The 14,785-nt window shown below is 39.5% G+C and overlaps 1 protein-coding gene across 1 annotated transcript in view; it reads left to right on the forward strand.

Moving 5' to 3' along the window:
- Nucleotides 1-1,237: 1,237 nt before the first annotated feature.
- LOC139671442 (uncharacterized) overlaps nucleotides 1,238-14,785 on the forward strand; it is a gene marked incomplete at its 3' end in the record, with an annotated part of 16,835 nt that continues 3,287 nt past the window's right edge. The window contains exon 1 of the mRNA XM_071554271.1: nucleotides 1,238-1,614. Coding sequence (XP_071410372.1) covers nucleotides 1,238-1,614 — 377 coding nt within the window. The remainder of the gene's footprint in view (nucleotides 1,615-14,785) is intronic.

Below are 14,785 nucleotides of genomic sequence, written 5' to 3' on the forward strand. Positions count from 1 at the left end.
CAGTAACATTGTAGGAATACAATCTTCTCACAACTTAACTACCTAATAAATGAATGAATGGGTTTACATGGTATTTCTTCCTTTATGAAAAACAGATTAAGATCTTGATTTGCTGCCTATCTATACCCAAGACATCTGGGGGAAATATACTTCTTCTAGAGTATCACCAGGTCCTTGAGATGACTGAGCAGACTAGCAGTATGACCCACATTTTAGTTCTTGGCTAGCAAGGAATGGGAGCAGGAGGCTCACCACAGGCTAGTGCTGCTGCCCTCTTCTTACTGCACAGCGGGAGCTCTGAATAGAGATGTCATTCTTGGATTTAGAGCCAAAGATCATCTCTATTCTGATGCAAATTCAGGTTTTTATGAAACGAGTAAAGTAATTCCTAAACTAGATTTCTCTCTCGTTTTTGTTTTTGTTTTTTTTTTTTCTAATTTATAATAAAGTGTGTTTAGCAGAAAAAATTTTAGTGAGATGATGTTATCATGCCTGTATGAGAGGGTGTGAGCTGACACCTGAAATCTGCTATTACTCCTAGTGGCTGATTGCTGTTGACTCTTGCAAGCTTCAATGTTCAGGCAGGTAATCAGAGAGCTAAGGCATGGACTTTTAAGCAAGAAAGGAAGTTTATTTCAGGAACACTACACAGCTGCCAGAACTCACAGCTGGGTGACAAAAGCATACACACCAGCTGCAGGTCTTCAGCTTTTTATATATCAAGGGACTTTCTGACCTGCGCAATGCTGATTTTATGAACTCTTTCCCTCCTTCTCTTCCCTTCCTCCACTTGTGAGCAAAGGAATGCTTCTCATCTAGGTTAGCTGAGAACCACCTTCTGATGGAAAGACAGAGTGGTCATTCTCACACATTCTCTCAACATATAATTCTATCAGACACAACAGGTTTCTTGAGCAAAGCAAAGTTTCCAAACCATTTCTCTCCTCAACCATTTCTTGTGCAGAGCCGCCTCAACCCCCACACTCTTGTCTAAGTCATGAACTCTAGTAATATACTGTGGGAAAACGCTGAAATGCATCCTTGAGGACCTGAACAGCTGCACATGCAGCATTTATTGTTAGAGTTTATAATTAGTGCACTTTTCTCTGTATTGGTTTGAGTTCAGAAGAGTTCTGTATCCCCCCACACAGTTCCTGCACATCCCCCCGCCCCGCCCAAGCTCTTTTCCCCCTTGTGTTTCCCCCCCCTGTGGCTTCTCCTGGTGGACCATGGCACCATGAGGGCTCCAAGGCAAATCTCCTGGATGAACTGGTCCCACCCGAAGCAGTCCCCTGCCGCATGGCCTCCTGACCCAGGCTACTGCCACGGCAGGCTGCTGCCACCGCCATTGCCTGGCAACAATGCCATGGCCCCCCTGCCACCGCTGGGGACTGGTGCTGCGTCCACACCAGGCGGCGTGGGAGGTGGCTGCCAGCAGCTTCCACCACCATGGCATCCTAGACCCATGGGTAGATCCGAGCAGGGGCAGCCCCCATGGGGATGCCAACCCTGTCTAGCACTGCCAGCAGTCCGCTGGAAATGGTGCCTGTCTCTTCTTCCCATCCTGCCTCGATCCCTGAGTCCCTATTGGTCCGTTCTCCTGTCACTTGACAGGTATTTACCCACTGGATGTTCGAGTTGTCAGTCACTCTGCCCCTCCTTCCACGCTATTGGGTCCAAGCTCCAGAACCCTCCCCTCAGGCCTCCCTGAACCGGACCCTTAAAAGCCGATTCCACCATTAATAAATGCTTTTTGGTTTCATCCCCACATTGCATGTGGTGTGTTCTCTGAGAAGCTGTTCCTGTGAATATACATACAATTAGAAATTGTTGTGGTTTGTATTAGCTTTGTGGTTTGTATTAAATTTAATACATGTATTAAATGGAAAGGATCAGCAAAAGATCATTTTCTGACTAAAACTTGATAAAGACGCACCAAAGACAGAATAAGAACTCTGAATTTTATTGACACAAGTAATAGTTTGCTAGCTAATAAAGTGCAGGAGATGACTTCCAATATAATAGAAGCAGTTCACGTAGCTATTGAAAGGAAGTGACTTCAGGTGAGTTAAGCAGGCAATCGGACTGCCCTTTAGGTAGAAAGAATAAAGTGAGTTATAGTTTGGAAGGATAAATTACAGAGGTGGAAGGAGAAATTAACTGTTAAATCTGTAATATTTCACAGACAGGAGAAAACTTTAAATTGATGACCTTATTTTAAGTAGATTAAGCATAGCTTTTCAGTCACCTACACCTATTTTTTCCAAACATTTAGACCTGTATTGCCTCTTTTGTATACTAATAAAATTTTGTATCTGTACCTTTATTTTAACTTGTGGAGGGAACTGGAAAGCACCAATGTCCTCCTCAGCCATGAATGCTGACCCTGTAATGCAACATGTCCATGATATGCCCCAAATACTTTTTTGAACATTTTTAATCCTTCAAGAGATAACAGAAGAGTTCTCTACCTCAGTTGGCAGTACAGGCAGCACCGAGAGGGTCAGGGAAAGCAGAAATTTCTTTCAGCCCCTGTCAATGACATGCACTAGTCCCTGGGGCACACTGGAGTACCAGTTTGAACCACACATGTCCCGTATTCTATGTCACAAATTGTGCAGAAAGAACAAAAACAAACACAGGTTACAAGGGTCTGTATTTTTAAAATGCTTATAAATTAAATTACAATCAATATATAATGTTCAATATGTAATAAAAACACAAAGTGATACAGTGGCTAATATTTAATAAAGGAAGAGGGGAATAAAAAGAAAAAGCTACAGAGAGAAACAAAGTCATAGTACATGGACATGCCTGGATTTTAAAATTCGTTGTGTGCAAACCACTAATCATCCAAACATACCATCAGAGCTGTGGCTACTACTCTGTTATCTAGTATTTGCACATTTTGAGTTGAAAATGAGAAAATATACTTTCTCTCACTAGCATAAATATGACAGTATGAAATATCCAAACTGAAGACTTGACAGAAAACTTTGGAAGAACAATGGGCTTTACAATGGGCTGCTTAAAAATCAGAATGAACCACTTGGCTAAAATGAAAAAAGATTAAACTATTTCTATTTTCTAGCAAAGATAATGGATTTTCTTGTTTCCCTGGGGATAGAAAGTCAATTTTTCCTATTGGAGATTGAAATGTAAACCTTAGGGACCCTAGAACTAAAAGGGAAAAGTCATTTTCCTTCTTTTTGATATTTTTCCCCCTCTTATTTTTACAGTTGACGTTATTTGAATATACCACATAGAAAAGATAGAATAGTGGCTATATTTTATTAAAAAAATAAATCATGACAGCAAAGAGTACTTTTTCACAGAATAATCAGCTGATTTTATATAAGTTTTCTATAGTTAACTTGCAGAAGTGAAGGCAGATTTATTGAAGTTTGTCTCCATTTTTACCTCTTCAGCACACAAACCAACACTGAATGCTAATATTTAAGGAACTGTAGGCTAACATTGTAGGGTGCAAAATAAAGATAATTTATCCATTCAGGTTTTCTTCTACCACTTGGACTTTCACATAATTAAGTTTTAGAAAACTCTGCATGATTTCAATCTCAAGGTATATTTATCTTGTAATCTTTTACCTTTGGAAAAAATACTTTCACTTGTTCTATTTTTTGTACTGCTGTATTTTAAATCATAGTTTTTCCTTCCCAACAGCAGTAGTGAAAATTTTATACTAATCACAGACTATAAAGTGCTGAGACTTAATTCATCTGAACTAGATTGCAGTAATATTCTGTGATTCCATAGAATGAAAGAATGGTTGGGGTTGGAAGGGACCCCTGGAGATCATCTAGTCCAGCTAAAACCAGGTTCACCCAGAGCAGTTTGCACAGAATCACATCCAGGAAGGTTTTGAATATCTCCAGAGAAGGAGACTCCATAACCTCTCTGAGAAGTCTGCTCCAGTGCTCTGTCATTGTCACAAGAAAGTTTTTCCTCATATAGAGATAGACCATCTTGCAATTCAAATGGTTGTTGACCCTTGTCCTGTCACTGAACACCACTGGAAAGAATCTGTCTCCCTCATCTTAACACGTGCCTTACGATATTTTTATGCATTGATAAGTGCCCCTCTAAATCCTTTCTCAAGACCAGAGCATATTTGTAATCAGGGATTAAATCATCCATCAGACCTTGGTGAAATTCAAAGGATTTGGTATTCCACAGGTAAGCATCTAGTATATTATTCAATTATTGCAGTCTCAGAGGTCTGCAAAACTAGGCTGAGCTGTTCATGAGTTCATTGCTAAAGGTGCAACATCCCAAAGAAGTGAATGCTTTATCTAACCAGCTTCTGCACACTTAAAAAAATTAAAATGCATTCAGATTGTAAATTTGTCTATCTAGTAAATGAACCTGCCTGTACTGAAGTGGCTCTGGCCTGAAGAAAATACTTTAAAACTCTAATCGGACCTTGGCCTTCTCACTGAATGCTTTTGAGTCTTTGGCATGTTCCAGAGTCTTTCAGGTTGAGGTGCCCCGAGGTACCTTTTCCAAAATACTTTCATAATACTTTTCCTCTTGCAGCAATATCTGCCCAGCACTCCATGTGCTACATGCTATAAGGGACACTGTGTGACTCATGCTGTTACCACTCAGAATGAAAGGCAGAGGCAACTTTGACTGGGAAGGAACTTGAAAAAAGCTTTACACAGTGAACTTTAAGACCTCTTTGCTCTAGAGAATTACAGTCCCCATATGTTGGAGCTGATGTCACTGGAATACAAAGTCTTGACCCTACTAAATGGAAGGCAGAAAAGGCTACCTCTACCTCACTCTGTAAAAATTCAGGTACTTGTATGTCATACGCTCCATCCATTGTCTCTTAGGAATTTGGTGGTGGTTTTTTGGATACTAGTAGCAAAAATGAGTTCACGCAGTCTGGGAAATGCTTTTTAGGCAGAGAATAGAAGTTCTGTCTGTATTTTCTGCTTGCTTGTTTATATGCTGATTGGACTTGTACATTTTCCTGTCCAAAACCAGCATAGGTAGTTGACACAGTCTTTCTGGTTGAAGGGGGTGTTGTGGTTATGCACAAGTCATGCAGAGCAAAGGCTGTGAGCAGTGAGTGTTGAAGCATAAAATTAGATCAGGCATATGCATATGTGTAAACTGGCCATCTAGGTACCACTGTACGCTGTTGTTCCAAAGGCTGCACAGTAGCTGGCTGCTGGGAAGACTTGGATCTAGTAAGAAATCTGGTGTTGGATGGCAATATTATGAAAATTTTTCAAGGCAAATTAGAAAATGTAAGTTATATATCTGCCAGGTCATTCATGTGTTTATGGTGGCAAGGCAGTAGTGGTTTGAGTTGAGCAGGTTTCAGGTTTCCCACTAACAAGGAAAGATCTCTGACCTAGCAAGTGTAAGCTGACAGCAGGAAACACAGACTCTTTCTTATGCACTCACTCATGGCCAAAATGTGTTTCTGCTATCCTGTGGGCTTAAGAGGAGGATAACACAAGACTACAGCATAAACTGTAGATGCAGATACTGGGAAGATTGCAAAATGGAGATTATCTCACCAGATGGGTATCCACAAGATTTTTTTCTCTGCTTTTCAACTGCGACTTGAATTACTACTCAAGGGCTTGAAACTAAGGAGATTGTACCTGGGCAGAAGATGTGGGAAGAGCACCCCAGTGGAGACTGACAAAATGTAATATAGACACACACCCAAGATTAATTAATTTTATTTCCCATGGCATCATCTTCTACTTTCAGCTGAAAGTCATAGTCTTAATGTTCAGAACAGGCAAAGAAAGAGAGAGTGTCAGCATTAAGGCTTCACTACTGCCCATGTAACAAGTTTTGCTTCTCTAGATCTGCACGTCCTGACCCTCCCTTGCTCAGGTTCCTGACTGGACCTCAAAGCTCCCTCATTGTGGTGGATATGCTTGGTGATCTAGACTCTTGGATGAATCTGAGTACTCTAAGCAGACTGGTTCTGCTCATGCTACTCAGGTACTGTGAGACTGCTGCAGATCACTCAGTGATGAATTGGCACTCTACCAACCATATTCCTATATTAATTGTGCCTATTTTCCCTACAATGATGGCTCTGCAGTGGACAGTCCTTGTGTGAAATGTGACAGTTGCGCAGATTCATGCTAATGTAATATCTAGGTAATATTTCACTCAGTAGAACACCTAGGCAGAGAAAAAAACCCAGAAGAATAACCATGTGAAATGTGAGCAAAAGCAAAAACCTCTATGGCAGGCAAACATTACTGCAAGAGCATTCATTCATTCTTGAGACCACAGGAAGTCTCTGTCTACTGCTGTAACTGCTTTCTCTCTCAATCCACTTGCTTATGCTTGGATCAATACTCCCTGAGGACAATGTGGTGAATTGACTAACTTTGTTAATGCCAGTTTTACTTTGTCAGCAGATTTCTCACTGGCCTAGGGAATGCATGTAGCAATAGTCTGTGTTTGTGCTATTTCAATTTTATTGGATACACTCCAATGATATTTCCAAAATAAAAGCCTTAAGAAAGGCCATTTTGCCAAAAGTGTCACTGAAGGTAGACACATGCTATCAAACAAATATCATGCAGCTTTGTTCATAAACATCAATGTAGTGTTCACACACTTGAAAACATCAGGAATACTGATACCATAAAACTATGACATGTATCTCTAAAAGGAATCAACAAATAATCTTCCAGTGAATGCTAAAAATGGGGAAACCATGGAAACTGTGTCAAGTTCTGTCAAAAATAAATTAATTTTAACAGAAAAGAACTTCAATCAACATCAAAGTCACATCACTTTCATGAGAATAATAACTATTAAAATTCTTATTTTAATTACTCAGACCTGAGGTATCTGTGTAAATGAATAAGTAACAACGAAGTATATTTGCTCAAAACTTAAATGCTTGGAATAGCAACTCAGCTTCTTCACTAGTAATGTAATGGACTGAACATAAAACAAGAAAATAAAGAGAAAATTAATGTCTAGTAGCAGATTTAGCATTCTTCATTTTCTTTAATTTGCAACTTTATTGAGTAAGTAGATTGATAAGGAATATTTATTTGGACTAAAATGAGATATCCCAAGTTTCATTAATTCAGCAGTAGGAACTTCTGCTACAAAACTCCTGTTTTCTATACACCAATCTTGCTAAGTTTCGGAGATGTTATGATTTCTAATTCACAGTCCCTTTCTTTTTATAGATATGCCAGATGACTTTCTCACTGCCATCCAGGAGGTGTGCAGAAAAGTCTTGCGACCTCTCACATTTTAACCACTATTTAATAATGTTTTTTATGGTGTTAAATTATTTTTTTTAATATATTGATTCTGGCCCACTTCAATCAGTAAAATTGTATGCTGCATCTGGGGTTCCTAATCTTTCTAGCCCTTGTGAAGTCTAACCAATAAATAGTCCTTCTAAGTTATATATGATTAAAACACAACTCCTATGGATTTTTCCTCTTACTGTTGTGTGAGCTCAGCTGCAGATACCATTTGACCTCATCTCTTTTAAGTGTTATGATAACAACAAAACGCATTATAACATTATGGAATGTTAAAGCAGGTTCTTTTCTTCTCTCTGCCCCTGTGGTAAAGTTACTGTTAATTTTGGAAAATGGTTAAAACAACATTAAGCAGGAATTCAGATAGAGAGAGATTCCACTTAATCAGGATGTATATTAGAATGAAAGCCATTTAACTGAGGAATCTTTCAGGGGAACAGATTTAAACATACTATTGAATGTCAATTAGAGTGATTCAATGTAAGACATGTTACTGCTTGCTAGATTGTGTAGGGGCATGAGAGAGAATATTACACCTTTTTGGTTGTTTCATGTTTATTCTTACATGCTTGAAAATTTGTTAGCTCTGGAGCCTTCCTTTGAAAGCACACATTATGTGTAAGGTTTATATTCCAGCTGTTGAGCTTGCAACTTGAAAGTCAGATGTTACTGGTATGTGTGGTCAGGCCTAACTCAATTATATCAAAGTGTTAAAAAAATGAGCCAAATAATATGTTAAAGCAACACTTAATTGATGTTTCCTTCACACTGTTAATATGCAAACTTTAAAATGTCTTAAAATATTTTTTCTGCAAATATTGAGTACTTTTTCCATTTGTTGACACTGGTAGCAGAATTTGTCAGGGCACTGGCAAATGCACACATCACTGACATTCATTATTAATAACAGAAATATTTTTGGCACTGAGCAGGCTTTAGTTCCATGCCAGCTGCTGAACATTTCATTGCACTTGTATCTTACAGCTGCCTTTCTTGCTCTCAAGAGGCAAGGAACAAGCTTTGCCTCTGGTCAAGTGCATACCCTTGCCTAATCTGCTAGCATGTTTGTGTCCTGAGGCTGTCCAGATGATCAGACTTGCAGCTATCCAAGCTTTGAGACTGTGAGCACATCTCCAGGTACAGCCTATATATATATGTCCCAGGTCATGCAGGACACTGTACGAATAAGTACATCCAATGGGTTTGCTGGCTCCAATAATGCCCTCCTGTACTATGAACACCAGTTAACACACTGCTCATGTGTAGATCTACAGATATATCACAGTTATCAGGTAGGAGGCTCCAGAACCCACTTCATCAGTGTATAAACTCCTCACTACTGAAGTCTCCCCAGCTTCTCAGCAAGTCAGTGTACACCTTACTATTTTCTTACTACTGGTAAAAGGGAATTGGAGTTGAGGAGTGCAGAAGGAGATTACAGAGCTCCCCAATTCAGAAATTTCTGAAGAATGGAAATATTTCAGAATGGATGCAGTAATTGGTATGCATGTGGAATGTTTCTAAGGTATTCATTAAAATTGGCTAATTATAATTCACTTTCAACTTGCTCAGAAGCACAGGCCATGAGAAAGGGCAAAGCAGTGGTGCAGTAAGGCTTTTGTTGTTGGTTGACTGTGTCCTTGGATGTTAGATTATTTAAATCTCATACCATTATATTTCAAAGTATTATTTTCTTTAGTAAATATTAAATGCGTATTTAATAATTTATTGTCATAATCTCTGCCTCTTATCAGCTGAGAAGGATCAAGTCACAGCAGTGTCTGTCATTCTCAAACAGGTTATAGGTAGATGAAAACAAGGAAAATAATTGAATGGTTAAACAATGAATATATGTATGCAATATAAAATGTTCCATCCCATTTCAGGAAATGCTGCTCTTTATTTACCCCTTTGTTAGACTGAGTTTTTGTGATCCTACTATATTTAGTTTCTCAATAAAAGGAAGAATAAGAGGAAGACAATGGAAGAGAAACTAATGAACTTAAAAATTATCAGAGACTGAAAGATAACCCAGTTTTCATACAGATAGGTAATGACCATGTCATCTATAGTCTTTGTGATGTGAAATTAAAAGTATTCTTAAAAGGTTACGAGTATATATTTGCCTTCAGTACTTACTATAATGATCTGATGCTGCCATTAATATATAGAAAACTACACTGGAAGCCAGATACCTGCTTTTGAGGAAATTTTCATAATGAATATGTTTTATAAAAATTCTACTAGCTGAACAGGCAGTTAAATGCCACCCTGACACCCAATCCCATCTGATCTTGGAAGCTCAGCAAGGTCAGCCCCGGTTGTTACTTGGATGGGAGACCTCCTGGGAAATGCCGGGTGCTGGAGGTTCTAGTCCTGAGGACTTCACTGTCACCGTCCAAGCTCGCTCGGCCGTGGCAGATGAACCTCAGGAGTTAAAGGGCAGGGCCAGTTTTGTGCACACTGTGCCTCACCTAAACAATCCACTGCATGGGCTGGAAGGGCACACCCATGTGGGGGAGAGCCCTTCCCAAATCTTTGTTGGTGAAGATTGGTGAAGAATCTCCCATTATCCCAGGAGATGACTAGATGAACAATTTATCTCTCAAGTATATTTAAAGGCTGGGACGTGGGTCTTAATAATGGGAAATGTTGCCTTAAAAGTCTGTAAAAAAAAAGACTCCAAGCCAAATTTTTAGTAGGAGATAAGATAAAGGGTAGTGACTTTAATGAGCACTCCGGCTCATCCAGGAATACATAGACGCACGTGTGTCCAAGCTTTGATTTCCATAGCTTTTATAATATAATCAATCCAATCACAACTTTACACAGGTCCAGTTCCACCTTTGCCCCCTCCCAGTCTCCACCCCCCTGAGGAACTGGGGCTGGGGGTGATGAGATCCCCTCCTTCATCCACCTCCTCTTCTTCAGCGTTCAAAGGGCTTTTGAATGCTTTCCAGTCTTCTGGGTCACTCTGCTCCGTGCTTGTTTTCTTCTGATACCCTCCAATCTTGTACCTTGAAAAAGACTAAACAGCGAGAAGATCAGAGCTGCCTGTTCTGGAGCAGGAGTAGAGATAGAAAGACCTTATACTTAAGTTGCTAAATATTAACCCACTAAAATCTACGTCTACTTGTGTTCCTAAAATCTACAAAATATGAAAATTAAAAAATCAAAAATCCTTCCTGCATCGGAAGTCATTGTGTCTCACTATGCATCTATAAACTATGGATAAAGATGTTTATCTCTTTGATAATATGTGTACAGAGCTACTAAAGAAAAGGTAATTTTATATCAAAGTATATGAGTACATGTAGTTCTTATAAAGGAGCACGAGAGTTATTCGATGAGATGCCAGATGACTATTTGTCCTCACAGTAAAAAAAAACATTTTGAGAATATTCAATAAATGACCCCTTCTGATTTAATTGTTTTCATTACCTCTTTAAACTAGTGTATTTCCATCTGACATGCTGTTATGGGTTCACCTAGATGGGCCTAGATTTGGGCTCTGAAGTTTGGATTAGGCTGAAGCTGTCAGCTGACTTGAGCTGGGCTGAGCTGACAGCTGACCTCTTCTAGCCAGTAACTTTGTATTCCATACCACATTATGACATCATCTCCAGGGCAGTAGGAACCAGTGTGGGAGTGGTTAAGGCAGTGGCTTCTCAGCCTCCTCTTGGGAGGACACACGATGCTGTCCCAGGGGGGATGGAGAGGACCAGGCCCACCACTGGCTCACAGGGTACCTCAGGAAAGTAAACTGTGTTGTTCTGGGTCTCTCCTTTCTGCTTGGGTTTGTCTCCCTGGGGAATAAACTTCTTCTTAAGTAATGTGTAGTTAGGACAGTAGAATTTATGTGTTCGTTAAGAAGTTGAGGTGGGGAACTTGTTGTTGTAGACTTGTGTGAGTGAATATTTGTACTCTCTTCTAATTGTTTCTTTCTTTCTGTGAAAATATATGTAGATTTAGTATAAATGCAGTTTGAAGTGTTTTTTTTCTTTCCCCTCTCTTTTCCTCCCTTTCCCTGGTGTTAGGAGGGAGGCTTTTCTCTCTGTGCTTGGGGAGGTTGGCAGTTGCTGATCTCAAACTAAGACACATGCTCTCTCAGTTGCACACAGTATTACTGTATTTTCTGAAATTCTTAACATCTTTAAGGTGACTGGGTTCAAAGTGATTAGTTTTATGTTAATTAGGCTTTGTAAAATATTCAGAACATGCTAAAAAAGTTTTAAAAATTAATGTATTTTCAAAAATATGATGTTGACTATTCTCCTAAAGTGCAGTACCTGACATGAATCAAGCAATATTATGCTTTTTTAGTTTGCCAGTGTCAGGATTGTGCTGAGACTTTGATGTTGCCACGTGTGCTTGAGATTTGGTATGCATATGGTTCCACTAAAGTGTCTTCTCCTGACATGTGGAAAACACAGAGCTGTATCACTACGGGGTATATCCAGAGAAAGGATATGGAACCATACTGTCACATCAAATACACTAAGAGTGTTCCATCATGGGATACACTTCTGTAGTTACATAGACCTATGAAAAGGGTGAATAAAACTCCATTGTCGTGTTTTGACAGTTTTTGCAATCAGCACAAGCGTGACACTCAAAGTAGTAAACCTATGGAGACCAGAACACCTAAATTTAATTCTTTTTTTCCTGATCTGTGAAGAACTGCTAAAAAATACCCCAACCAACCAACCAACCAAAAAAACAAAACAAAAACAAAAAACCCCACAGCTTCCTGGAGTGCAACAGAACCAGATTTATATATCCCATAAAACCCATTAAATGTTCTGGCATCTTATATCTATCTGGAAAAATTTCATGTTTGAAAAGTTCCATGTTATTTATGATAGCAAAAGTTGCTTGAGTTTTCTCTTGAGACAGAACACTTATTTGCAGCATGATCCTTCAAAAAATGAAGTGGATCTAAACACACTTTTTTTCCATGTTAAACTTGAATTACTGGTAATATTCTACCAATGTCATTATTACAATTAGAATGTTAGCCTAGCATTCAGTCACTTTAAGGGTTTTAACTCAGTTGCTTGCTATATCATCACCATTTAATAACACTAAATATCCAACTGTAAAAGATTGCTAAATCTTATGTAACAAAATAAAATACATATTTTTAAATACCTTGTATATCTTCAAAGCTCTGTTGCAACTGTTGTTCTCTTTCACCAAAGTGGCAAAGGTATATCCACCTTCATGACTTTTTTAAGGCTGATTGCCATAGTTGATCAATTAATTTTTTTAAATTTTTTCAGAGACTATAGTGAGATTAAAAAGACAATGAATATGCAACTGTCCCAGTTCAGCAGGAGGGACCAGCTAACCCTGTGTGGGGGTGATCAAAGCTGTGTATTCTACCCCCTCTATTCATTCCCCAAGGACAATGGGCCATTAGCAGCAGCTGCCCAGGGAGTCATTATCACCTTCACACCCAGACTGAGGGGGCGGAGCTGCCAATGGGCCATCAACAGTTCAACACCCCCTGGCTCCCAGAGTTAATCACCCATTGTGTGAGTCCCTGCCCAGGGGGAGGGACTGAGAGCTCCCTGAGGGTACATAAGTGGTGGGTAAGAAGACCTCAGGAACCTCTTGTCGGATCCAGAGGAGCAGCAGGACCTCAACAGGAGGAGATCCCCGCTCTCGCCCAGACCACAGCCCTCGCCTGCACCAACAGGTTTTTCATTTCCTTTTGCTCTGGACTTGGGGGAACCACAGGGGTCTCAACACAAGGGCAAACAAACCCCCTTGGGTTTGTGCCCCAGGACACTGGGTTATACTGCTGGGTTTTTGTGAGTTGAAAGCAATTTCCCTTGTGTGTCAGTGTCGTTATTGTAATATTATTATTAAATTTTAGCTCTGACTTATAATCTCTCTCGTGTTGAGTTCATTTCCCCTGCTGGTTCACCTTTAAACCAGCACAGCAACAAAATGCATCAGACATCATTCAATTTTCATTGTATTTTGATGGGGATGGAAATATATGGCATAAGTAGAAATTGACTGTGAAGTGAACAAGAGAGTTTCAGAAGGAAAATCAAGGTAACAAAAGATAGCAGAGTAAATATATACTTACTCAGTTGATGCATTGTTTAGAGACACAAACCACCTAATCTTATATATCTAATGAAAAGTTTGAATGGATGAAATTAATTGTACTTTCTCATAGGTGCAAGCATGCAGATAATTTTAGAGTTCTCTAACTCAAGAATGCTAATCCAGAAATGAGGGAGAAGGGCAATAAAAATGACACAATGGTGGGCGGGTAGGATATATGATTAATTGAGATCTGAATATATGAATAAATTTTCAAAAAGCACATAAAAAGGGCCAAACAAATAAAAAAAAAACTAGAACAAAACAAATCAAGAGGAATTTGATAGATATGCTGAATTTGGAGCCAGTATTAAAGCTAGATGATGTGACAGAAACAATGCTGTCAATCCTAGTACTGTGCTACATAAAACTTGTTGCCACCTAATTTGCTGAGTAACACGACCAATGCTGATACCTCTGTTTATTCTCCAGTATTTTTCTTCCTCTGGATAAACTCAGCTCAGCTCTCAAGGCAGTTTTCTGCTTAAAATTTCAGAGGGACATCATAGTATGATTTGGGTTGGAAGGGACCTTAAAATCATCTTGTCTCAACCCCACTGCCATAGGCAGAGACACATTCCACTACATCAGGTTGCTCAAACTCCCTGGGCATAAGACCACGTGAAAAGTATCTCAGACAGGTCTTCAGAAACAGGTAGACATAATTATCTGTCACCATCTGTAACAATGGGGTAATAAATACCAACCTTTCATCTCACAGGGCCATTGTGAAAATGCTTCATATGTGTGAAGCACTTTGTAATGGTTTGCCCCATGGCTTCCTCAGTACCCGCTGTATCTAAGGAAGTCACAAGGATTCCACACGTGTCTTCCACGTAGCAGTGGGGGAGTGGTTTTGTTGTTGCTTCTCTTCCTTGGCTGAGGAGCTGGAGGGAGGTGGTTGGAGTCTGGTCCCTCCGGTCCCTGGTGTTTCTCCTGTCCTGGGTGAGATTGTTTCATTCTTGTTCCCCTTCCTTGAGGTTTTTAATTGTGTTTGTTTTGATTCATTCGGTTTCTTTGGGTTGGGTTGGTGTCTTCCCTATTTTCCAGCTAATCAATCCCCTTTTCTCCCTTCCCCTCTCCCCTGGGGGGTGGGATCCTGTGTATTGTGTATACAGTGTGGTTTGTAAATGTTAGTAAATATAATTTATTCTTTTTATTCAGTTCAGTTTCTTTAGAGTGTGTTTCTTTTCAGTTTTTTTCCTTTCCTTTGCTGGGAAGGTTCTGGGAGGGGGAAGGGGGGCCAGTCCAGGGTTGGCAAACCTGCGACACACTTAAATACAGTGTAATGATTAGTTATATCCCGAAAGGAAATAAATAAATTAAAGTTTATAAAGGAGTTGAAAACGTTACAGTAAATACAATATAGA

Source organism: Pithys albifrons, chromosome 4 (assembly GCF_047495875.1).
Source record: "Pithys albifrons albifrons isolate INPA30051 chromosome 4, PitAlb_v1, whole genome shotgun sequence".
Classification (NCBI taxonomy): domain Eukaryota; kingdom Metazoa; phylum Chordata; class Aves; order Passeriformes; family Thamnophilidae; genus Pithys; species Pithys albifrons.